The 24,038-nt window shown below is 47.5% G+C and overlaps 1 protein-coding gene across 2 annotated transcripts in view; it reads right to left on the bottom strand.

The window, feature by feature from the left end:
* Window positions 1–24,038, bottom strand: part of INVS (inversin) — a 227,694-nt gene that overhangs the window by 23,879 nt on the left and 179,777 nt on the right. For both annotated transcript variants that reach the window (XM_014603023.3, XM_019485218.2), the window contains exon 14: window positions 3,372–4,140. In XM_014603023.3, coding sequence (XP_014458509.1) covers window positions 3,372–4,140 — 769 coding nt within the window. The remainder of the gene's footprint in view (window positions 1–3,371; window positions 4,141–24,038) is intronic.

Genomic DNA, 24,038 nt, shown 5'->3' with positions numbered 1-24,038 from the left:
TATTGGGCTCAAACAAGCTCTAAGAGGTGCTTGTCCAGCCTCCTCTGGAACACCTCTAGCAATGGCAACTGTACCACCTCTGCCGGGAGTGTGTTCCAGATTTTAGATACCCTTATGTCTAGTCTAAATTTTTCCTCAATGAGCTTGTGCCCATTGGTTCTTGTCCTCCCAAGGGATGCCTTTCTGAATAGTTGAGGCTTAGCCCAGGTGTGGGCTCTGGGATGCTTGGAGCCCAAGCAACTTGTCCAGGGGTGCAGGGGGGGCTCCTGCCACTACGTGCACCTCGGGAGAGGCCCGGGGATCATGTGTACCCTGATGCTGCTGCTCCAGGAACACCATCTGCCACACATGATGCCATGTGCCTGCTGCTGCTGGCTCCCATGGCAGCGTCAGCGTGGCACAGAGCCCAGCCCACAGCACGCAGCCCGCCTCCACCCCATGCACAGATCTGGGGGGCACATGCCACCTGCGCCTCTCCCAAGGTGTCTACAGTGATGGGAGCCCCCCATGCCCCTGGACAAGCTGCCCAGGCTCTGACCATTCCACCACCCACCCTGGGGCCCTATTCGCTACAGCCCCTGTACCTGCCCCACTCCCTCCCTGACTGTGGGGGCCTCGATCTGTACCCCTCATGACCCTTCCCCAACTTATCTGCTGTGGTGGGCAGTGCTCCACACACCGTCTGGCTGCAGTCCTGGCTGTGTTCAGGTTCTGTGTCTGTCTGTGAGCACCCCTCCTCCCCCTGCTGCAGCTGCCTGAAGCCCAAGCCCAGGGCTACTCTGTGGCCTTCTGCACTGCTCCACATTTGGGGGGCTAAGCTCTGTTATCCTCGGCCTTCCACAACTGATGCTCGCAGCCCTTAAAAATCATAGTGTGGGGCAAATTTTGTGGTTTCCATGCAGTCTACAAAATCACGATTTTCTTAGGGGCCTAATAATATTTGCAGAAATTATATATACACACACACATATGTGTGTGTGTGTGTGTGTGTACAAAATTTTTGTTTAATGTAAATTTAAAAGAAAAAGAGTATTTTAAAAAATACATTATACAGAAACCTGGACAGATATTAAATTAGCAGTAAATACCAGTTATTGCAATACATTGCATCTCAGAGAACTCAAAGTGTATAATCCACAACACATGCAAATAATGGGTTTACTCTTGATGTTATTTTTGACAATAAGAAGTTAAATATTAAGAAATACAAGCATCAAATATTATCTTAGCTCTGGATTGAATGTGAAGCAGTGCACAAGCCTGTTCTGTATCCAGTTGCCTGCACCTGTCAGGACAGCATAATGTTATGAGGAGGATAAGCATTGGTGGACCTTAGTCCTCCTTGTCCTCATCCCCTTTCATGTAGTAATAATTACTGCTGAGCAGTGTTGCAGCTGAAGTTCTAAATAATGGTAGTCAAGCCCATCCAAGCTGCCAAACACTGGTGTTTGTTACCTTACTCGTAGAAAATTAGGGTTGGAAGGGACCTCAGGAGGTCAGCTAGTCCATCCCTCTGCTCAAAGCAGAACCAGCCCCACTAGATCCTCCAAGCCAAAGCTTTGTCTAACTGGGTCTTAAAAACCTCAAGAATGGAGATTCCACAACCTCTCTGGGTAACCTGTTCCATTTGTCCTAATATCTAACCTAATCTTCCCTTTCTGCAACTTGACACCATTGCTCCTTCTGTCATCCGTTACCACGGAGAAGAGTCTAGCTCTATCCTCTTTATAAGCACCCTTCAGGTAGTTGAAGGATGCTATCAACACCCCCCCCCCCCCACCAGTCTTTTCTTCTCTGAACTAAATAAGTGCAGTTCTCTCAGCCTCTCCTCAGAAGTCATGTTCCCTAGCCCCCAGATCATTTTCATTGCCCTCTGTTGGACTGTTTCCAACTGGAGGCCTAAAACTAGACACAGTACTCCAGATGTGGTCTCACCAGTGCCAAATAGAGAGGAATAATCACTTCTCTCAATCTGTTGGCAATGCTCCGAATGCAGCCCATTGTGCCATTAGCCTTCTTGACTAGGGATAGACATTACACATAAACCGGTTTAAGTAATCAGAAACTGGTTTAAACCTTAATAGAACAGATGTTCGGTGCACATAAGCCAATTTGAAAATGGCTGAAACCAATCTGAGATAAGCCTGGTTGAATGTAGTTGACTTAACTGATTTGGGTCAAACCAGTTTATGCAATGTCCATCGCAGACCCCTTGCTGGTTTAAGATAAACCAGATTCCCCCAGCATCCCAGCATGCTCTCTGGGCTGGGCGAGGCTCTTTGCTCCATAGCAGAGCTGGCTCCTCCCCTCTGCGCCCTGGCTGAAGCTCCAGCAGAGACTGAATTGCTTTCCCCCTCCCCCTTACCACTCCTTGCTAAGTAGGAATTCCCCTCTCCCCTCTGCCTTGATGAAAGATATCTGTGTTTTAGCAGACCATATGCTGGCTAAGGTCCGTGCTGAGTCAACAGGCAGAATCAACAGGCAGCTGGCAATGTCCCTCTGTTGTTTTCCTAATGGGGTGATAAACACTGTGTTATCAACAGGGATTCAGGTTTTCCATTTTCCATGGAAAACAGAAAAAACATGTATTTCCTGATTTTATCAGAGAAAAAACAGATTTTGCCTCTTAGCAGAGATACCATTGAATTTCCCACTTTTGCAAAGAGCTTTGCATGCTGGCACAGTTCCAGTTTGCATGTACATGCACATGGTGCCCCCTGCCTGACTGCTCTCCTCCCACTCCCCACAGCTCCTTGCAGGCTAGAACTCCGCCAGCCTGCAGAGAGTTCTTTCCAAAGATGCAAAATCCGCATTTCTCTGTTAAAATAATAATAAAAAAACAAAACCTGTGTTTTTCTTGGGTAAAAGGGGAAATCTACATTTTCTTTATTTTTCCGTGGGAAATGCGAAATCCGGATCCCTGCTCATGAGACTTCTTGTAGTCCAATCCTCCAATTTGTCTAGGTCTCTCTGAATCCTAGCCCTACCTCCAGCATATCTACGCCTCATTTGGCAGTGAAAATCTCTTTCCCAAGAAAGAAGTCTAAGCATCTGCAGCAGAATGCATTTGAAAAGAAACCTTTCATCAATAAGTCTTGAGCTGATGCTTGCCTAGATTTGTCTTCTGCTAAGTGATACCCATTTTTAAACAGAATTATAATAAACTATCACAGTCCTTCATTACCTTCCATTTTTATGAGCTGCCAGTAGTGCAAATTTCCACTCGTTTAGGGCAAAAGATGCTGAAACCCTTGATTTCTTAGTGAGCAATGTTATGGGGAAGAGGACCAAATAAAATAAGTTCCTAAACAATTCTAATTATATTTGTGTGTCAACGCCTTTTTCACTTTCCTCTTTAAGAATTTTCCTACCTTCTCCATGCTCTTTGAATAATGGTAGCAGCACAGTTCTTCTTCCGAAATAGCTCTTTTCTTGTTCTTTCCTTTTCTATTATCTGTATCCGTACCTCTAATGGAATGAGTTCGTTATGCATACTTGGCCATGTTGGAAAAGGACCTGACTGATCTGTTTTTTCCAAGTCCAGATTGTCTTCAGAAACAGCACAAGTTGCTGTATCGCTTGGCACCAGTCTTGTAATTCCTACTTCAACAGACAATAAAGGGCGGGCCCCTTTTTTTAATTCAACATTTGCCACATGGATAGATTTCACTGTGGCACCTAAGCTGGTACTTCTGATATTTCCAGACACCACTCTGGCACTTCCAGGCCTGCTGGAACCAGCAGGAGAATACCTCTCATCCTTTAACTGTCTACTTCTTGCTCTCAGCTGCTGCATTTTGCTGCTTGAGGCAGTTTCACAGTGCCTTGAATTCCTTGCTTTTCCATCAGTGCAATTAAGGTTCTGTAAGCAAGCTGCTGTTTCTTCACACTGGCTTCTGCCACCCAACGTAGATTGACTTTGATCTCTTAATTTATCCCCAGCACTGGTTGGCCTACATGCAGGGTTTTGCTTTTTGTTGCCATGTGCAAAGGAACCATTTGCCCTTGCAATCTGCTCTTTATGCTTTTCGCCATCCAGTTCTGTAGCAGTTGCATGTTTTGCTCCATTTCCACCATTTTCTTTACTACAATGGAAATGCACACAAGCTGGCTTCTTTTTGGTGTGTTTCCTAGAATATTCTGTAGGGAGACAAATGAAAATTCAATGTTACAATCACTGAAGGGAACTAAATTATCACTATTTTTCCAGTTCATTTTTTGCATAGTAATCATGATGAAAAAAATTAAAGGAGCCACTGTGGGGGGCACTTCATCCGTGATTTACGGATATCCCTAATAACTGGTTGAATAACTTCAAGCAAAGAGAAACTATAAAGGAACCAGAGTATGGCCAGTGTCAGTGGGTTTCCACAGGAGTCTGTTCTGGGTCCAGTGCTGTCTAACATTTTAATTAATTATTTGGTTGTAAGAACAGAGAATTTACAGAGTACATTTGTAGAAGACACAAACCTGGGATGGATTATAAATACTTAGGAGGATAGGATTAAAATTTGAAGGAATATTGTCATATTGCAGAACTTAGCTCTGGGTGACAAAATGAAATTCAAAAAAGACATATAGAAGGTGTTTCAGGGGTGTACTTAGTAGCCGTGTTGATCTGAGACAAAAAGACATACAACAATAAGACATACAAGAAGTGCCCACCAGGCACTTCCATCTGGACCGTGAAGCCCACCAACTAATTGTACCCAGCCCAGCCCTTTCGCCCATGAGGGTGGGAGTGAGGCACCCATGTATACACACCCCCTGCCAACATACCCTATTGCGTCTCACTCCCACCTTTGTGAATGGAAGGGCCCGGCCTGGCCAGCATGCAGCTTCCGCTCGGGGCTGCTGCTGCAACTGCTGCAGTCACCAGGGGACCTGCTCAGCTTCCCTGGCATCCAGCTCACTCTGGGAAGTAGGTAGGGAAATGGCAGGGGTGGGAGCGTGGAGCATGGGGCTGAAGCTGGCGGCAGCATGGAGCCTGCACCCAGGGGGGTGGCAGCAGCATGGAGCTCAGGTGGGCAGGGTGTGGCCGTGACGGAGGGTGGGAGGGTGTGAGGATGCCCCCCCCCCACCCCTCCCATGGTGCACAGGCTCCACTGGCAGCAGCAGTGGTAGGTGGGGGTGCTTGGAGCACTCACAAATGGCGCAGGCACTGCCACCCAGCAGTGTGCGATACTGGCCAGTGCTGTACATGGGGGTGAGGAGTGCAGCCTGGCTGGTCTGCTTCTATTGCCGGGGTTCCCCACCATGCCCGTGCAGCTTCTGCAATTGCGTGCCACCAGGGGGAAGTTCCACACTCTGGAGATTGTTGCCTTCGCTGCTCCCTGCCGTGCAGGTCCCGGGACTCCACCAGAAGTGGAGGGGACCCTGTCCCCTGCTTCTCCATAGAGTCCCAGGACCTGTGTGGTGAAGGCAACCAGCTTCAGTGTGTGGAGCTTCCCTCTGGTGGCGTGCAAGTTCCAGGGACTGCATGTGTGCGGTAGGGAACCCCAGCGATACAGGAGGACCAGCTAGCCTGTGTTTCTTGCCCCCCATGTGCAGCACTGGCCAGAGCTGTGTGCTGCCAGGTGGCGGTGCCTGCACCAGACACAAGTACCCTGAGTGCTCTCACCTGCTGGTGCTGCTGCCGCCGCCAGCAAGGGCTGCATGCCATACAGGGAATGTGGGAGGGGTCCCCACCCCCCCCACACCCTCCCTCACACACACAATCACCACACACCCATGCTCTGCCCCCACCTCCTACATATACACACCCCCTATTGCCTGCCCGCACACACAGCCACACCCCCTCGCAACTGCCCCCACACATACACCCCCACACCCTATCATATATCCCCCACACCATACATACCCCACTGCACACACCCCCCCACACCCTTTTTAGTGTATGATACGTTTTTTTTCTAGTTCTAAGATGGCAACCCCCCACCCAAAAGGAATATTTCTGGGGGGGGCAAGGGGAGGGACTTCTGGTGGCAAAGGTCAGTGGTTAGGGGTAGAACTTCTGGTCCCAAGATGGCAACCAGGGGGCAGGGCAACTGTCAAGGGGTGAGGCTACCCATGCAGCTCTCGAAAGTTCACCAAACCTCATTAAGCGGCCCTCCACCCAAAATAATTGCCTGCCCCGACCTAGGCCAAGAGTCAGTAGGATTTTGCTGGCACAGGCTGGAGCTTGCAACACAACTATTTCTGTGGACCATAAATCTCCACCTCCTAGGAGTGGCCAGCTGCTTGCACTCACCCTTGCTGCAGTTACCTGGCCCCTCTTGCAGTGAAGGAAGCACAGATTAGGGTTACCATATGTCTGGGTTTTCCCAGACATGTCCTCTTTTTTTGGCTCCCTGTGCTGCATCAGGGCGGGTTTTTAAAATAAGAGCGAATGTCTGGGTTTTCTGCTCTCCTGGATTGGCTGCTTCATGCTGGAAGCAGCAGGCAAGAGGATTGGCTGTCAGGGGTCATGTGCTCCCTGCACAGGCTTTGGCATCCAGGTAGAGACAGAAAGGGAGAGTATGCGGGTGCACATGCAACGTGGGAGCTGCTGGGGCAGCAGGGCTGGAGGGGATAGGGGTCTGCGTGTCAGGAGTGAGGGGCACCAGCAGGGCTAGGGGGGCAGATCAGGGCAGGGGGCTGCAGGTTGGGAGTGAGGGGCATAAGGGATGGGACAGGTGACTGGATTGGGTGTGCAGTGTGCTGGCAGTGCCAGGGGACTGCGGGTCAGGAGTGAGGGACACCAGCAAGGGGTGGGGGGCAGGGGACTGCTTTTTGGGAATGAGAGGCAGTGGCGGGGCTGGGGTCAGTGGATCCAGAGTGAGTGGCAGCAGCAGGGCTGGGGAGTGATGTGCAGCTTGTCAGTGAGGAACAACAGAATGGGCAGGACACCAGCATGTCACTGCCCACCAACCCTCATATTCCTCTGTCTTCCCCCTGTCTCCTGTGACAGGTATCCTCTTTTTTGGACCTGGAAATATATGGTAATCCTAGCACAGATACAGCAGAGAAACAGGCTCCACAGCAGAAAGGAGCACTCTGGAGGGAATGGATAGCGCTGTACAGCTCCATGCTTCCAATTCTCCTGTCAGATTGGATCTTTATGGGCTGGTTTGGACCTCTTGGTAGGCTGGATCCAACCTGGGAGCTGTCAGCTACTGACCCCTGACCTAGGCAGTAGCACTGCCATGCATGATCTGTGGGTTATGGTGGATTACAAATTCAGTATGAGTCAGGAATGTGATGCTTTCATAAAAAATACGTTTTGGGTTGCTATAACAACAGGGGACCCTTGCCCTGTTACTAGATAGTGGAGAGAGGCAGATGGAGACACAGAGTGGAAGACAGAAGGGGGTCTGAAGAACAGAGGGCTGCCCTCTTAAACAGTGGGCAGCTTGATGACTCACCAATTAAGTCATTAACAGCTCATTCAATGCTGCTGGGAAGGGACTGGAGAGAGAGAACTAGGCAACCTAAAACCCTACTGGAGCAGGCAGGAGAGAAGAATCAGAAGCATCAGGAGACAGAAGGGTGTGAAGCAGCAGCTGCTGGGAGCTCCTGACATCAGAGCAAGATGACTCAGCTGCAGGGAATTTGAAAAAAAAGCACCTTTTCTGGTGGTTTGGGAAGGGACTGTGGAGGGAGGAAGGAGGACCGGAGGTGCAGCCAGAAGAGCCTAAGGTGTGGCCAGTGCACCTAATGCCTGTGAAGGGCAGTGAATGAGCTGAGGCTCTAGATTGTGAGACTGGAATCAGTGGGCTTGGAGTTAGTGGCTCCTTCCAAAGAATCAGGATCCATATGGATAAAGTAGAAACCCCACAAGGCTGTGTTTACATGCAAAGGGCTAGTCATCAGGGGGAGGAGAAAGAGGGAGAGCCTGTTCCGATAACCCCTGAGTCTGCCACCTACCTCCTGAACCTAAATGGTAAGGTCGCAGCATGGCAGGTGAGAAAGGGAGATAAAGCAGGCAACAGTGAAATTGGGACAGGTAGCTATGGCTCCCAGGTGACTGGGGAGACCAGACTGATTGCCTTTATTATCAGCAAGGCCTCCAAATCAAGATGAGGAGCTACATCTGGAATTCTCCAGAACACTGGAAGAGGCTGCGAGAGCATGGGATATGATCGTCATGAGTGACTTTAACTACCCAGACATCTCCTGGGAAGAACACATGGCCAAATCTAACCAGTCACATAGATTCCTGACTTGTATTGATGAGCTCTACTTGTCTCGGGAAGTATACAGGCTGACCAGAGGAAATGCCCTTCTAGATTTAGTTTTGGCCAAGGGGGACAGCCTGATGAGTGATCTGAAGATAGAAGGTAACCTAGGTGACAGTGACCATGACGCTATCACTTTTACTGTCCGTTGTAGGGATGCGAAATCTGTCAGTAAGGTACAAATTCTTGATTTTAAAGAAGCTGACTTCAATAAGCTAAAGGCTTTAGTGGCTAATGTCCCAAGGGATCATGGACCACAGGGAAAGAGTGTGGACGAAGAGTGGTCGTTCCTCAAGGATACGATCCTCAGTGCACAGAAGTTGCCCATACCTGTACACAAAAAGGTGGCACAAGGACCGGGAAGCCATCTTGGCTCAATAGGGAAGTCACAGATCTTTTGAAAAAGAAAAGGGAGGCTTACCAGTGATGGAATCTAGGAATAGGCCCCAAGGAGAACTACATAAGACTGGACCACACCTGTGGGGGAAAGATTAGAAAAGCAAAGGCAGTCACCAAATTCAGGTTAGCAACTGAAATCAAGGACAATAAGAAGTCCTTCTATAGGTACTTAGATAACAGGAGGAAAACCAGTGGAAACGTGGAACCACTTTTTGATGCATCTGGACATCTGATCACCAACTCCAAGGAGAAAACTGAACACCTGAATGAGTACTTAGCATCTGTATTCCACCAGTCTAAGTGACAGCCTGATGAATGCAACTATGACACAGACTAGTCACAGTAGGGATGATCACCTACCAACAGGTACTGTAGAGCTGGTCAAGAACAGCTAGAGAAGCTGGATATCTATAAGTCAGCAGGACCGGATGAACTCCATTCAAGAGTACTGAACAAACAAGCCAAAGTCATCCCTGGCAAACATCTTTGAGAATTCGTGATGCTCAGGATGTGAGGTTCGACCTAGAAACTACTATGCAAAGCCTAAGCAAAAGTGAATGTTATGTGACGAATGCCCATCTGCAATGATAAGGAGCAGACAGTCTTAGATAGAGGAGGCTTGAAAACAAAAACAGAATCAGAGGTACTGGGACAAAGAGCTCATTATAATACTAAAAATCACATCCCTAGGTAGGGAAGAAATATGCTAATGAAACATATATGTATGTTAATGAGATACATAGCTAAAACACAGGTATAGAGACATGCTCAGTAAAGAACTCCTTGCGTCACTCCTTTTCAGCCAATTAGCAAACAAGGATGCTTATGAAGATTCAAACCCTTGTATATAAGGGGCTTAGTATTGCATATCTGGTGTGCTTGTTCGGTGAGATTATTCCGCTTGCACCTTTTATTGCTAGCAATAAATCTTTTTTATACTTTCACCCCGGTATCTTTATTGGCCTTTGCATACCGGGCACGAACCCAGACTTGAGCTGGGGCCTAACAAGGAGAGGTCCCAGAAGACTGGAAGAGGGCCAATGTTGTGCCTTAAAGAAGGGGAAAGAGAGAGGACTCAGGGAACTACAGGCTGATCATCCTTACCTCAATCCCAGGAAAAATCCTTGAAAAATTTCTCAAGTAGTCCATATGCAATAAACTAATAGAAAGCAAAATTCTGAATGACAGCCAGCATGGTTTTGTCATGAGTAGGTCATGTCTGACTAACCTCATCTCCTTCTACGACCAGGTTACTCACCATCTGGATAAGGGAGATGAAGTCAATGTCATTTACTTGGACTTTAGGAAGGCCTTTGACTTGATGTCCCATGAGGCTCTCAAACTAGGGGAGTATGGGCTTGAAAATTCAATGGTCAGATGGGTGGGAAACTGGCTGTGGGGTCAGGCCCAGAGAATACTAATAGACAGATCTGTGTCAACCTGGTGGAAAGTAGCCAGTGGGGTCCCCCAAGGTTTGGTACTTGGACCAGTGTTTTTCAACATCTTCATTAATGATCTGGATGTGGGTATGAAAAGCATACTGGCAAAGTTTGCCCATGACACTAAGTTCTGGGGAAGTGCAGCCATGCATCAGGGTAGGCTGGTGATCCAGGCAGACCTAGACAGATTAGTTAGATGGGCGGACCAGAACCAGATGCTGTTCAACACTGAGAAGTGTAGAGTGCCCCATCAAGGGAGGAAAAGTCTGCAACAAACCTACAGGCTTGGTGGTGCTACGTTAGCTAGTACCATATCCGAAAGGGTTTTGGGGGTCATAATTGACCATAAAATGAATATGATCCACCAGTGTGATGCTACAGTTAGCAGAGCAAACAATATGCTGGCATGCATCAACCGATGCATCTCAAGCAAAACTAAGGAAGTTATTCTCCCGCTCTACTCGGCATTGGTGAGGCCACAGCTGGAGTACTGCATCCAGTTCTGTGTGCCACACTTCAAGAAGGATGTGGGGAATCTTGAGAGAGTCCATAGAAGAGCCACTTGTATGGTTAGAGGTCTGAAGAGCAAGCCATATGGGGAAAGGCTGACAGATATGGGACTGTTCAGCCTAGAAAAAGAGAAGAATTTGAGGGCAGCTTACAAATATATCAGGGGAGAGCATGACGGGCTAGGTGAACAACTGTTCACCAAAGCACCTCAGGGGAAAACCAGGAGCAATAGTCACAAACCCCTAGAAGAAGGTTTCAGACTGGACGTAAGGAAAAACTTCTTCATGGTTTATGTGACCAGACTCTGGAATAGACTCCCAGCAGGGGTGATACAGGCACCTACCCTGGAGATCTTCAAAAGAAGACTGGAAGTACACTTTGCTGGGGTTGTTTGACCCCAGCACTCTTTCCTGCCCAGAGCAGGGAGCTGGAACCGATGATCTCACGAGGTCTCTTCAAGCCCAAAACTTCTGTGAACATGTGAATTGCATTAACAGAAGCATGTATGCAAAATACTGTAAGTATTTACACTCTATTTGGTGCTAGTTAGACCTCCAGTGGCATACAGTGTCCAGGTCTGGGCATCAGATTATAAAAGCTATAGAGAAAGTGAGAGGAGCCAAAAGCAAGTAAATAAGAGGATAAAAGAGAGAGAGAGAGCGCTCACTGTGTAAGGAAAGGTAGAAGAAGCTAAATACACCAGAATTTGACTTGGAGAAAAGTTGATTAGGGGAGAACATGATAGTGGTTATTTTAAAATACCTGAAAAGCTGCAAGGAACAACTACTTTCCCTTACTATAGAAGGCTGGATGCAAGGCAATGCCTTTAAAGTGCAGCAATGAAGATTTGGAAGGTCTAAAGAAAAGCTTCCTAGCTGTAAAAAAAAATAGGACCATGGAACAAGCTGACAAGTTGTGGAATCTCCTTGATTGGAGGTTTTTAAGAAAAGGTTATATAAGTATCTGTTTGGGATGGTTTTGGAATAGCCAATCCTAAATTATGCAGGGGAGAAAAATAGATGACCTTCAATGTTCTTTACAATTCTAGGAATTTACTAATTTGCTCCTTGCCCACACTAGATTTGAATCAGATGCCTAACCTAGCTCACATTGGCTTTATCTACATGTGCACTTTACTGCAGAGAAGACCAATTAGCTGCAGAGTAAAGCACCACCATCTACATGTGTGACAGTATTAGGACCACAGTAAACTAATGAACACTGTGGTAAGACAGTGGTAAGTTGGGGACAGTAGTATCTTATGGTGGAATAATTAACTGTGATTAAGCACCTGTGTAGATGTTGACCATGGGCATAAATTGCACCTGTTCAACTAAGCCAGTAGGGGACCAGGCTCCTGCCTACCCACATGACTCTGCACTTTTTGCACTCTTGTGCCCCAGCCAGCCCCTCCACTGCCCAGCACTGTCACCTGAAGCTGGAGTCAGAGCAGGGCAGGAGTAGCCCTGGTATAAACTGCTCCACCCTACCTTACACTGCTCCTGTCCTGGGTGCATGTATAGATGCTGCACCCAGGAATAGTTTACTTTGGCTCAAACTGCTCCAGAGTTTATTGCTTCAAATTAATTGCATGTGTAGATGCACCCATTGTTAAACAGTTTCTTCATCCATTTTGCTATGTTAACCTTAATTTGGAAACAGGACCAAAGAATAGCAACAAAACACACAATTGTATTAACACACCTGCGTGCTCCACTGAATTCAGCAAAACAGAATGCTACCACTCAAAGCATCTGAGAAACCATGGTGTATCCTATCTTTTCATAAATTGCTTACTGAACACCTGGCATCATCCACTGCCCAGAAAGCTCAGAGCACTGCTGCAAGATCCTATATCAAACTGGTGGAACCTCCCATTTTTCTATTTGGTTTATGTTCCCTTTTCCCCATTCCCAAGTCCAGGCTGGGACATTATGTCAAACATGGCAGAGAGCAGGGATGATAATAGCTTGGAAGCTGGATTGGAATACAAAACTGAAAATCTCTTGTATGTTTTGCTTTGGCTGCAATTAAGAATTCGGTTAGTTAGGAGTATGGAGGGAAAACACAAAAAACTAGAGAACAGAGGGGAGCCAGCACAGCAGACTCCCCCTGGCTGTTGCAGGGGGACAGAGCAGGGAAGGAGCAGCCCTAGACTTGGTTGCTCCTATTGGGTGCAGATTTGCTCCCCACACAGGCACCTATGTACATGTTTGCCCGGAAGCACTTTAATGAGCCTGAATTTTCTGTGGAGAAAATTCAGATGCATTAATTGCACATGTAGACATGCCCACTGACAGCAACGTCTGAAAATCGTTATGATTATCAAATTTAATTTGCTGTGCTTTTCTTTTTAAAAGGGGGATTTTCCGAAATTTTGCCTCTACATTTCTCTGCCAGCGGGACAGGAATTTACATGGCTCTCTAAACTTAATACTATAATTATTCAGGGCATTGTCCCACTCGCTGTGGAATCAAACATGTAATTGCTACCACACAGTTGCTACCAACAGCAATGAAAGCAGTACTGGGACAACAATTTGTATACAAGCAGCACACCCAGTATTACCAGGACTTTAATCTCAATTCCTCAACAAACAGTCCAGCCTTTTATAACTCGTCTGTGACACTGAAATTTACATGTGACTTGCTGTTTGTATCATGAGAAGATTAGATAAGAACTGTGACCTATTCTAGTACAATATACTTTGGGCACATTTACATGCGACCTTTAATGCGCATTAGATTATTTTAATGCGCATTAAAGCATCACAAAAACCATGCACTTTCACTCATACACATTCAAAAAGGCTAATGAGCCTTTTTTTTAGTACCTCACAATAGAGGTACTAAATTTAATGAGCATTAGCAAAAGCACATTAATGAATGTGTAGATGCACCCTTTTACCGTTAACATTAATTCGCCATACAACTTTTTACATTCCAATTATTAGGCAAATAAAGGAAATACATTTCAAACTCTAAATGGGTATATTAAAAAATAAAATGGGGGGAAAACAGCATGATACATTACAATACATTTGAGATTGAAAAAAGAAATGTGCAGAGCAATCTGCTAATAGAATATTCTCTCTGCTACAAGAACTAAGGGTTATAAGCAATTCTGCTGCTGTTTGAGAGATGGAAGTGAGGAAACAGAACTAGCTCAAGGAAGACCAGAGGTTGAAGATAGGACGTCTTAACTAAATTATTTACTTTGACTCAGAGCTGCCTTTAGGGGTGGGTGACATGGGCGACAGCCCAGGGTGCTGTAGCCAGGGGGCTGCCACATGCACGTGTGAGCAGCCTGTGCTCACAGCTGTACTCTCTACCACCTGCATACAGCCACTGCTCAGGAGGAGCCGGGCCAAGCAGTGCAGGCAATAGCACCATGCCACTCTGCCTTTTTGCTAGACTATGATGAGTTGTGCCTCTGCCTGCCTGCCTATGCTTGCAGCAGTGCCACTGGCTTGGGGAGTTCACCAAAATACAAGGTCACTCAGGGCACTATTTTCCCTAAACCAGCTCTGCTTTCAGTTTATCAACATTAACAACAGGTGCAAAAAAGCATCTTAGAATTTGCAATGTGGGAGCTCTTTTCAGCTTTAGTTATTTCAGGGGTTTTCAACCTTTTTTAACAAGTGTACCCCTTCTCTCTTAAAGTTCCAGCTCATGTACCCCTTTGTATTTTTTTGTTGCTTTAAGGGGGAGGGGGAGTTCAGACTGAGGCCCCCACAGTGAGGGAGGAAGTGGGGCTGGGGCTGCACAGATGGGGCAGAGCATGGGACTGAGCTGGCTCATTCAGGGGGCATGGGGAGAGTGAGGTGGCGCTGGAGGGGGGGTGGTGGCTCCCACCGGTGCACGCTCCATGGGAGGGCATGGGAGCACGTGCCCCTGGATCTCTGCTTGGGGCAGGGTGGGGCGGGCTCACCCAGCGGCGGGGAGGGAGTGGGGCTGGGGCAGGGGCTAGCCATCCACAGCGAGGTGCAGGACTGAGCCACGCAGGGGCAGCTCCCACAGCTGCATGCACCCTCGGGAGGGCATGGGGGCATATGCCCCCAGATCTGTGCATGGGGAAGGGCAGGCTGCTGCTGTGGGCTGGAGCTGGTGCTGGGCTCTTCCTGGTAGGGGGGCTGGGCTGGACTGGGCTGCACTCAGGTTGGGCAGCAATGGCCCTGGGAGGGGGAGTTGGAGGGGGGCTATGGTGAATTATGGGGTAGCTGCAGCCCCCCCCTCCATAGCCCCCTCCCAGCCCGCCCCAAGCACAGCCCAGCCCAACCCACCACACACAGTGTGACAGCTGAAAATTATGTCTGTGTGATACAGGTGCTTGCTGAATGCTCTGTGAAGATTAGACCAAGTGTTTTTGTCATTTGTTTAGATATTAAGCTATATGTTGTTGCTAAGAGCCTAATAAAAGTTTAAGATGTAGTAAGGCCTCGTATAAAGTAAGGCCTAGTAAATTTAGCAAAGCCTTGAAGTACTAAGGCCCTGTGGCGTACTTAAAATTAACCTTATCAAAGGAATGCAAGGCTTGTACTGCTATTGGTCAGTCTAAGGACAGTTGAAGTAAAAAGAATCTGAGTGGCTGTAAGTTATCAGCACGGTTCAGAAGTTATAAATTGGCTGAAACATCCAGAAATCATTCAGAAGGAAGATATAGTTCTGTAAAAAGGATTAATTAGCTGTTGATCTGAATCAGTGGGCCCGTGGATCTCGAGGAGCCCAAGGACTGAATACCAGGGTCCTTCCTGGTACCTCTCGACAGCGCTGATTGGGGACGCCTGAGTTCACTGAGCTTTGTGGAAAGAGAAACTTGTCGTACATCAAGCATCAGAGAGGACTGCTGATAAGTTGCCGATGTGAATTATTCTTGTCTGTCATTGTTTGTCATGTTACTACGTGTAGTTGTGTTTTTGTTAAATCAATAAACCTTTCTTACCTTTCTACCCCCGACCATACTCTCAATCCCGAACCCTCCGCAGGCGGCTGGGACAGTCCAGATCTGGGGACGTGTGCCCATACCTCCCAGATTGCATCCAGCAGTCGGAACTGCCCCTGCCGCACCCCCGGGATGAGCTGCTTGTGGTTCTGTACCGCGCTCTGCTCCAGTTGTGCAGTCAGACCCCGCCCTTGGCCTACTCACTCCCTCACAGCGGGGGCCTCAATCCAGGCTGCAAGTGGCTTGTTCAGAGGGCATGGAGAGGGGAGCAGCAGCTCCTGCTGCTGTATGCAACCCCAGCAGGGCATGGAGGTGTGTGCCTCCAGATGTAAACCCACCAGAGGATGGGTGGACAACCAAGGCAAGCCCACTAGACAACCACTACAAAGCCAGCAGGATAGGACACCCAAGGGAATCCAGTCCTACCCCAGCCCTGTAACGGTGTCTTCCTGGGAGTTTAAAGAAGCCTGGAGCTTCCAATGGCTGAGGCTTCATGCTCTCGGTGCATGGTTGTCATGGGAGACTTCAACTACCCTGACATCTCATGGGAAGAGCACTCAGCCAAATCCAAATGGTCACAAAGCTTCCTCATGTACGTGGACGAGCTCCACCTGACTCAAGAAGTCTATGGACTGACAAGAGGTAAAGCGCTGCTGGACCTGGTACTGGCTAAAGGGGATGATCTAGTCAGCAACCTAATAATTGAAGGAAAGCTGGGAGACAGTGAGCACGAACTGATCACTTTTACTATCCGTTGCAAAGCTGGTAAGTCAGTCAGCAATGCAGAAGTCCTCCACTTTAGGAAAGCTGACTTTGATAAGCCCAGGAGGCTTGTTGTCAAGTTCTTAAGGGTCCATGACTCGACAGGGAGGGGAGGCCAATAGGAGTGGTTGCTCCTTAAGGGGAGCGGTCCTGAAAGCACAAGGGATGTCCATCCGATCTCGGAGAAAAGGTAGCAAAAGGGTACAGCAGCCTCCTTGGCTCAGCAGGGAACTCATGGACCTCTTATGCTTAAAAAGAGAGGCTTATAAAGGAAAGGATGGAAGACAGGAATCACCATTAAGGAGTATTCCGCAGTGGTCATACCTGTAGAGAGTGAACCAGGAAAGCCAAGGCTGCAACCAAACTCCATCTGGCTACACATATCAAGGACAATAAAAAGTCCTTTCAGATATGTGGAGAGTTGGAAGAAAAGTAAGGGTAACATTGGACCCCTGCTAAACCAAATGAGATAACTGACGACACCCAGGAAAAAGCCAACCTGCTTAATGAGTACTTCGCATCAATTTTTCAATCAGCCCAAAGGGACCACCTTGCCTAGCGTGATGCGGGACGGCCAGGGTGAGGGTTAATTTATACTGAGCATTGGTGTAGACCTTGTAAAGGAACACTTTGAGAGGCTGGACACCTTCAAGTCAGCTGATCCTGACAGACTGCAATGCCGAGTACTTAAGGAGCTGGCCAGCATCATAGCCCAGCCACTGGCAAAGTTATTTGAAAACTCGTGGCGCTCAGGTGAAGTATCTGAAGACTGGAAGAAGGCCAACGTGGTGCCCATCTTCAAGAAAGGGAGGAAAGTAGATCCGGGGAACTACAGGCCAAGCAGCTTGACCTCAATCCCTGGAAAGATTCTAGAAAAAATGATCAAAGAGACCCTTCTTGACAAGCTGGCTTATGGCAACATCCTAAGAGACAGCCAGCATGGGTTTGTTGTGCATAGGTCTTGCCTGACCAATCTCATCTCCTTCTATGATCAGGTGACATATCACTTGGACAAGGGAGAAGAGATTGACATCAAATAGCTGGACTTCAAAAAAAGCCTTTGATCGGGTGTCCCACGATCTTCTCATGGAAAAATTGGCCAACTGTGGCCATGGCTACATTACTGTCCGATGCCTGAGGAATTGGCTCCAAGGTCAGACCCAGAGAGTGGGAGTCAACAGAAGTGAATCATCATGGTGCTCTGTGACCACTGGTGTCCCCCAAGGCTCCGTCCTTTGATCCGTTCTCTTTAATGTCTTTATTAATGATGTGGACACCAGTATCAGAAGAGGACTGGCCAAGTTTGCTGATGACACTAAACTTTGGGATCCAGCATCCACACCTGAGGATAGGCTAGTGATCCAGGCTGACCTGGGTAGGCTTAGAAAGTGGGTAGATATAAACCTGATAACCTTCAATATGGAAAAATGCAAGGTACTCCACCTCGGGGCGGGGGGGGGGAGCCGCAGCATGCTTATAGGCTCGTCAGTGCTATGCTTGTTACCGCCACAGCCGAAAGAGACTTAGTGGTCATAATGGACCACAAAATGAACATGAGCCACCAATGCAATGTTGCAGCTAGTAAAGCAAACAAAAAACTCTGGCTTGCATCCATTGATGCTTCAAGTAAATGTCAGAATGTCATCTTCCCGCTGTACTTGGCCTTGGTGAGGCTGCAGCTGGAGTACTGAATCCAGTTCTGGGCTACACAATTCAAGAAGGATGTGGAGAAGCTTTAGAGTCCAGAGGTGAGCCACGTGCATGATCAGCGGGCAAAAGAATAGGCCTGATGAGAGTCTGGAAAAGCGCAGGCTCAGAGGTGACCTGGTGGCAGCCTATAAGTACATAATGGGTGTGCATCAGGATCTGGGGGAAAGCCTGTTCACCAGAGCACCCCAAAGTATGACAAGGTCCAATGGTCACAAACTCCTGCAAGACCATTTTAGGCTGGACATAAGTAAAAACTTCTTCACGGTTCAAGCCCCCCAAGGCCTGGAATAGACTCCCTCCAGAGGTGGTGCAAGCACCTACTCTGGACTCCTTTAAGAAACTTTTGGATGCTTATCCCGCTGGGATCCTTTGACCCTAGCTGACTTCCTGACCCTGGGGCAGGAGGCTGGACCTGATGATCTTCTGAGGTGCCTTCCAAGCCTAATGTCTATGAAGTCTATGAAATCTGCATGGGGCAGGGCAGAGTGGGATGCTACTATGGGCTGGTGCTGGTGCCAGGCTACTCCTGGTGTGGGACTGGGCCAAACTGTGCTTGGGACAGGTGGCAGTGGTGCTGGGAAAGGGAACTGGGGGGGGGGCCACAGCGAATTCTAGAGTGGCTGTAGCCACACCTGTAGCCCCCTCCCAGTGCTGCCACCATGCATCCCAAGTGCTGCCTGGCCCAGCCCCCTCTGGGAAGAGCCCAGCGCAGCCTAGCCCCAGCCCCTGCCCGCAGCAGTAGCCCGCTCTGTTCCATATGCAGATCCAGGGGTACATGCCCCCCATGCCCTCCTGGGATGCGTGCAGTAGCAGCATCCACTGCCCCAGCCCCACTCCCTCCCCCACAAGTGAGGCCTCGATTTGCACACCTCTCCTCCCCCCAGCCCCTTCCCTCACAACACACTTACCAGCCAGAACCAGCTGCTCTCCTGGCTGCCTGTGTGCTGTGCTGAAGCTGCGTGCACACAGGTGGCATTTATTGGCCACATTAGGTCTGTGTATTCCCTACGACTTTAAGTACCCCTAGGAGTAAGCACACCCCTGGTTGACAACCACTGAGGTATTTGATTTGGAATCTTTTATAAATGGCAAATGGCTTTTCATTGGGATGCAAGAACCTAATACTCACTTAAGGCCAAATCCTGTTCACTTCTCTGGAACTTCCATGCATAGCTTCATATGCATTTCTGTCCAGAAAAATACCCTAATAAAATACTTCAATGTGGAGAACTAGAAGAATTCTTCCGATGCCTGCGCCTCAAAGAATATTTCCACGACCAAACTGAACCCACTCCCAACAACAACTCATCCTCTGACAACATTCAGGAAAGGATCAATGCCAAAAAGCCCCAAAAAACATCAGATTGGACACCTCACAGTGGACGAAATCCTAACCTTGACCGCTACATTGACTACTTCAGGGAAAGAATGAACAATGAAATAATCAGCAACACACGCCACCACAACAACCTCTCTCTGCCAGAGAAAAAGGCCATAGAATCTCTAAGATCTAACCACCAAATAGTAATAAAACCAGCAGATAAAGGAGAAGCCATAGTCATCCTAAACCGTGAGGATTACATAAAGGAAGCCAAAAGACAGCTCTCTGACACCACCTACTACAAAGAACTACAAGAAGATCCTACTCCCCTTTTCACCAAAAAAACTCAACAATACTATCAAATCATTTCCATCAAGATTACAAGAAAAACTACAGACCTTGATCCCCCCACTACCTAACCCGGGGACTTTTTACATGCTCCCTAAAATCCACAAACAGGGGAACCCTGGCGGACCTATCATATTCAACCATGGGACCCTAACTGAGGAAATATCAGGTTTTGTTGAATCCATCCTAAAACCGCTTGTCACCCACAGAGCAAGTTTTGTCCAAGACACCACAGACTTGCTACGGAAACTTAAAAACATAGACCACCTTCCCAGCAACACACTCCTAGCCACCATGGACGTTACCAGCCTATATACCAACATCCCACACCAGGATGGCATCCAAGCTTGCCTTACATATCTACAGGAACAAGATTACAACCCAGAATACAGACCCAAAGATATTACTGAGCTTATACACTTCATCCTCACACACAACAATTTCACTTTTAATAATCAACACTTCCTCCAGATGGATGGGAACAGCTATGGGCACTAAAATGGCCCCACAGTATGCCAACCTTTTTATGAGCCACCTGGAAGAAGACTTCCTCAAGAACTGCACCACTGAACCCTTACTATACCTAAGATACATCGATGGCATCTTCATCATTTGGAGTGAGAACCTGCAATCTCTGATTGAGTTCCACCAGAAATTCAACAGTCACCATCCCTCCATCCGACTTTCTTTAGAATACTCCAACACCAACATCCCCTTTTTAGACACAATGATCAGTATCCAGAAGGGTAAAATACAGACCACAGTATACAAGAAACCCACAGACCAACATACATATCTGCACAGAACCAGCAATCACCGGAAACACACCAAAAAAGCTGTGATATACAGCCAAGCCCTCAGATACCACCGCATCTGTACTGAAGAGAACACCCGGGATTGCCACCTCACCAATCTTAAAAAGGCTTTCACCCAGCAAGGACACTCCTCCAGAGAGGTAGATCGCACGTTTGAAAGAGCCACCTGGATACCACATGAAGAACTGCTGCAGTACAGAAGAAAAACACCCACAAATCGCACACTGCTGGTTATGACCTATCACCCCTCCCTTGAACCTGTACAGAAAATCCTCAAAAAATTGCAACCCATACTAGAAAGAGACCCCATTCTTAAAAAGATCTTCCCAGAGCCACCCATGCTAGCCTTCAAACAAGGACCGAATCTCGCCAACCTCATCACCAGAAGCAAACTTCCTCAACCCCAGAACGCACCAAAAGGATCCAGACCGTGCCAGGACAAGAAATGCAAAGCCTCCCAACACCTCTCCACCACCCCCACTATTACTACACCCCACAACAGAGCCATCAGCATCCCAGGATCTTACAACTGCACCTCCAGAAATGTAATACACCTCATCCAATGCACCAAATGCCCTGATGGAAGTTATGTAGGAGAAACCAAACAACAACTGCGCACCAGAATGATAGATTTCCAGTGTGTGTTCAAAGACAGAAACACCCAATTACCGGTGGGGGCACATTTCTCACAGGAGGCCCACTCTTTCTCCAATCTCTCAGTCCTGATCCTTAAGGGAAACTTACACAGCACTTCCCAGAGACGAGCCTATGAGCTCCATTTCATCAACCTGCTGGATACTAAAGATCATGGACTAAACATAGACATTGGATTTTTGATACATTATAATCTGCCTGGCAACTGATTCCCCAGCCCAGCCCAGCCCAGCCCAGCCCCTGGCTTCTTTACTTTTCATTCCATCCAGGAAGAGCACACACCAACTGCTGAAGCTTTCTTAGCCTGACGAAGGGTTTTTGAACCCGAAAGCTTGCTTAATAACCATTCTCCAACCATTTGGGTTGGTCTAATAAAAGATATCAAATTCACCCAAGGAACCTTGTCTGCCTGTAATCTGTTTATGCATTCAAAGGGTAAGGTGGGAATAAAAATGGCTAGGTAGACAATTAGAGAACTGTCACTCATAGGACACAAAGAGAAACAGAATTTGACCTGGACTCTTCCTCGATACTTGGCCTTATAAGAAACAGAGTATAAGGTAGAAAATCTAACCAGCTGTCAGAGAATTAATGTTATATTCATTGCAGAAAATCAGGATTAGAATGATGCAATTTTCTGAGAGTAAAACCAAGACATTTGTTCTGGGAAATGGTGGGGGCTGTGGCATGATTTTGATAAGGCTCAGGAAAGTGACATGGAACAGTCTTCTAAAGGGGTAATGGGAGACTGTGAATAACAGAGACTTGGTGGAATATTTTGCTTACTTGGAGCACTGTCATGGATGCTATAAACTGTTCAGGAAAGACAGGCACAGAGCAGAGGAGGAGTTGCACTGTATGTGAAAGAGCCGTATGATTGTTCAGTGCTCCAGTATGAAATTGGAAATAGGTCTGTTGAAAGTCTCTGGGTTAGGGTCAGAGAGGAGAGCAACAAGGATGATGTGATGAGCAACAAGGGTGATCACCAGACCAGGAGGTTGTGGTGGATGAGGCTTTCTTCAAACAGCTAACACAAGTTTCCCAGTCACAGGCCCTGGTTCTCATGGGGGACTTCAATCACCCTGATACCTGCTGGGAGGGCAATACAGCAGTGCACAAAAAAATCCAGGAAATTTTTGGAGAGTGCTGGACACAACTTCCTGGTGCAAGTGTTGAAGAGGCCAACTAGGGGCCATACTGTTCTTTACCTGCTGTTCTCAAATAGGGAGGAATTGGTGGGGAATGTAGTAGTGGATGGCAACTTGGGCAGCAGTGACCATGAGATGACCAAATTCAGGATCCTGAGGAAAGGAAGGAAGGAGAGCAGCAGAGTATAGGCACTGGACTTCAAAAAAGCAGACTTCGACACATTCAGGGAACTCATGGGCAGGACCTCCTGGGAGGCTAGTTTCAGGAGAGGAGTCCAGGAGAGTTGGCTGTAGTATAAGGGAACTTTACTGAGAGTGTAGAACCAAACCACCTAATGTGCAGGAAGACTAGCAAGTATGGCAGAAGACCAGCTTGGCTTAGTAGCAAACTCTTCAGTAAGCGAAAAAAACAAAAAGGAAGTCTATAAGAAGTGGAAATTTGAACAAACAACTAGGGAGGAGTATAAGAGTATTGTTTAGGCATGCAGGGAAGAAATCAGGAAGGCCAAAGCACAATTGGAGTTGCAGCTAGCAAGGGACATGAAGGGTAACAAGAAGGGTTTCTATAAGTATGTCAGCAACAAGAGGGGAATCAGGAAAAGTGTGGGTCCTTTATTAAATGGGAGAGGCAACCTAGTGACAGAAGATGCAGAAAAGGCTCAAGTAGTCAATGCCTTTTTCAACTAACTCTTCACAGGCAAGGTCAGCTCCCAGACTACTACAACTGGTAACACAGTTTGGGGAGACAGTGATTAGCCAACTGTGACAAAAGAATGGTTTAGGGACTGTTTAGAAAAGCTGGATGTGTACAAGTCCATGGGGCTGGATGAGATTCACCCAAGGATGCTGGGGGAATTTGGCTGATGTAATAGCAGAGCTGCTGACCATCGTCTTTGAAAACTCATGGTGATTGGGAGAGGTCCCATATAATTGAAAAAGGGCAAATACAGTGCCCATCTTTAAGAAACGGAAGAAGGAGGATCCAGGGAACTACAGATTAATTAGCATTCCCTGGAAAAATCATGGAGCAGGTCCTCAAGGAATCCATCTCTAAGCACTTGGAGGAGAAGAAGGTAGTTAGGAACAGCCAGCATAGATTCACCAAGGGTAAGTCATGCCTGACAAACCTGATTGCCTTCTATGACAAGATGACTGGCTCTGTGGATGCAGGGAGAATGGTAGATATGATATATCTTGAATTTAGCAAAGCTTTTGATATGGTCTCTCACAAAATTCTCACAAGCAAGTTAAGGAAATACAGGATGGATAAAGGGATTGTACAGTGGATAGAAAACTGGCTGGATCATTGGGCTTAGAGGGTAGTCAATAGCTTGATATCTAGTTGGTAGCCAGTATCAGGGGTCAGTCCTGGGGCCAGTTTTAGTCAATATTTTCTTCAACAACCTGGAAGATGGGATACAGTGCACACTCAGCAAGTGTGCAAATGACACCAAGCTGCAGGGAGTAGTAGATACATTGGAGGGTAGGGCTAGGATTCAGAGGGACCTAGACAAATTGGAGGATTAAAACAAAAGAAATCATGAGGTTCAACAAGGACAAGTGCAAAGTCCTGCACATAGCATGGAACAATTCCATGCACTGGTACAGGCTGGGGACTGATTGGCTAAGCAGCAGCTCTGCAGAAAAGAACCTGGGGTTACAGTGGGCAAGAAGCTGAATATAAGCCAACAGTGTGCCTTTGTTGCCAAGAAGGCTAATGGCATACTGGGCTGCATTACTAGGAGCGTTGCCAGCAGATCAAGATGACTTATGA

This window comes from Alligator mississippiensis, chromosome 5, assembly GCF_030867095.1.
Source record: "Alligator mississippiensis isolate rAllMis1 chromosome 5, rAllMis1, whole genome shotgun sequence".
In the NCBI taxonomy this organism is placed as follows: Eukaryota; Metazoa; Chordata; order Crocodylia; family Alligatoridae; genus Alligator; species Alligator mississippiensis.
The sequence above is the reverse complement of the archived record's forward strand: the minus strand, read 5'-3'. Positions and strand labels throughout refer to the sequence as shown.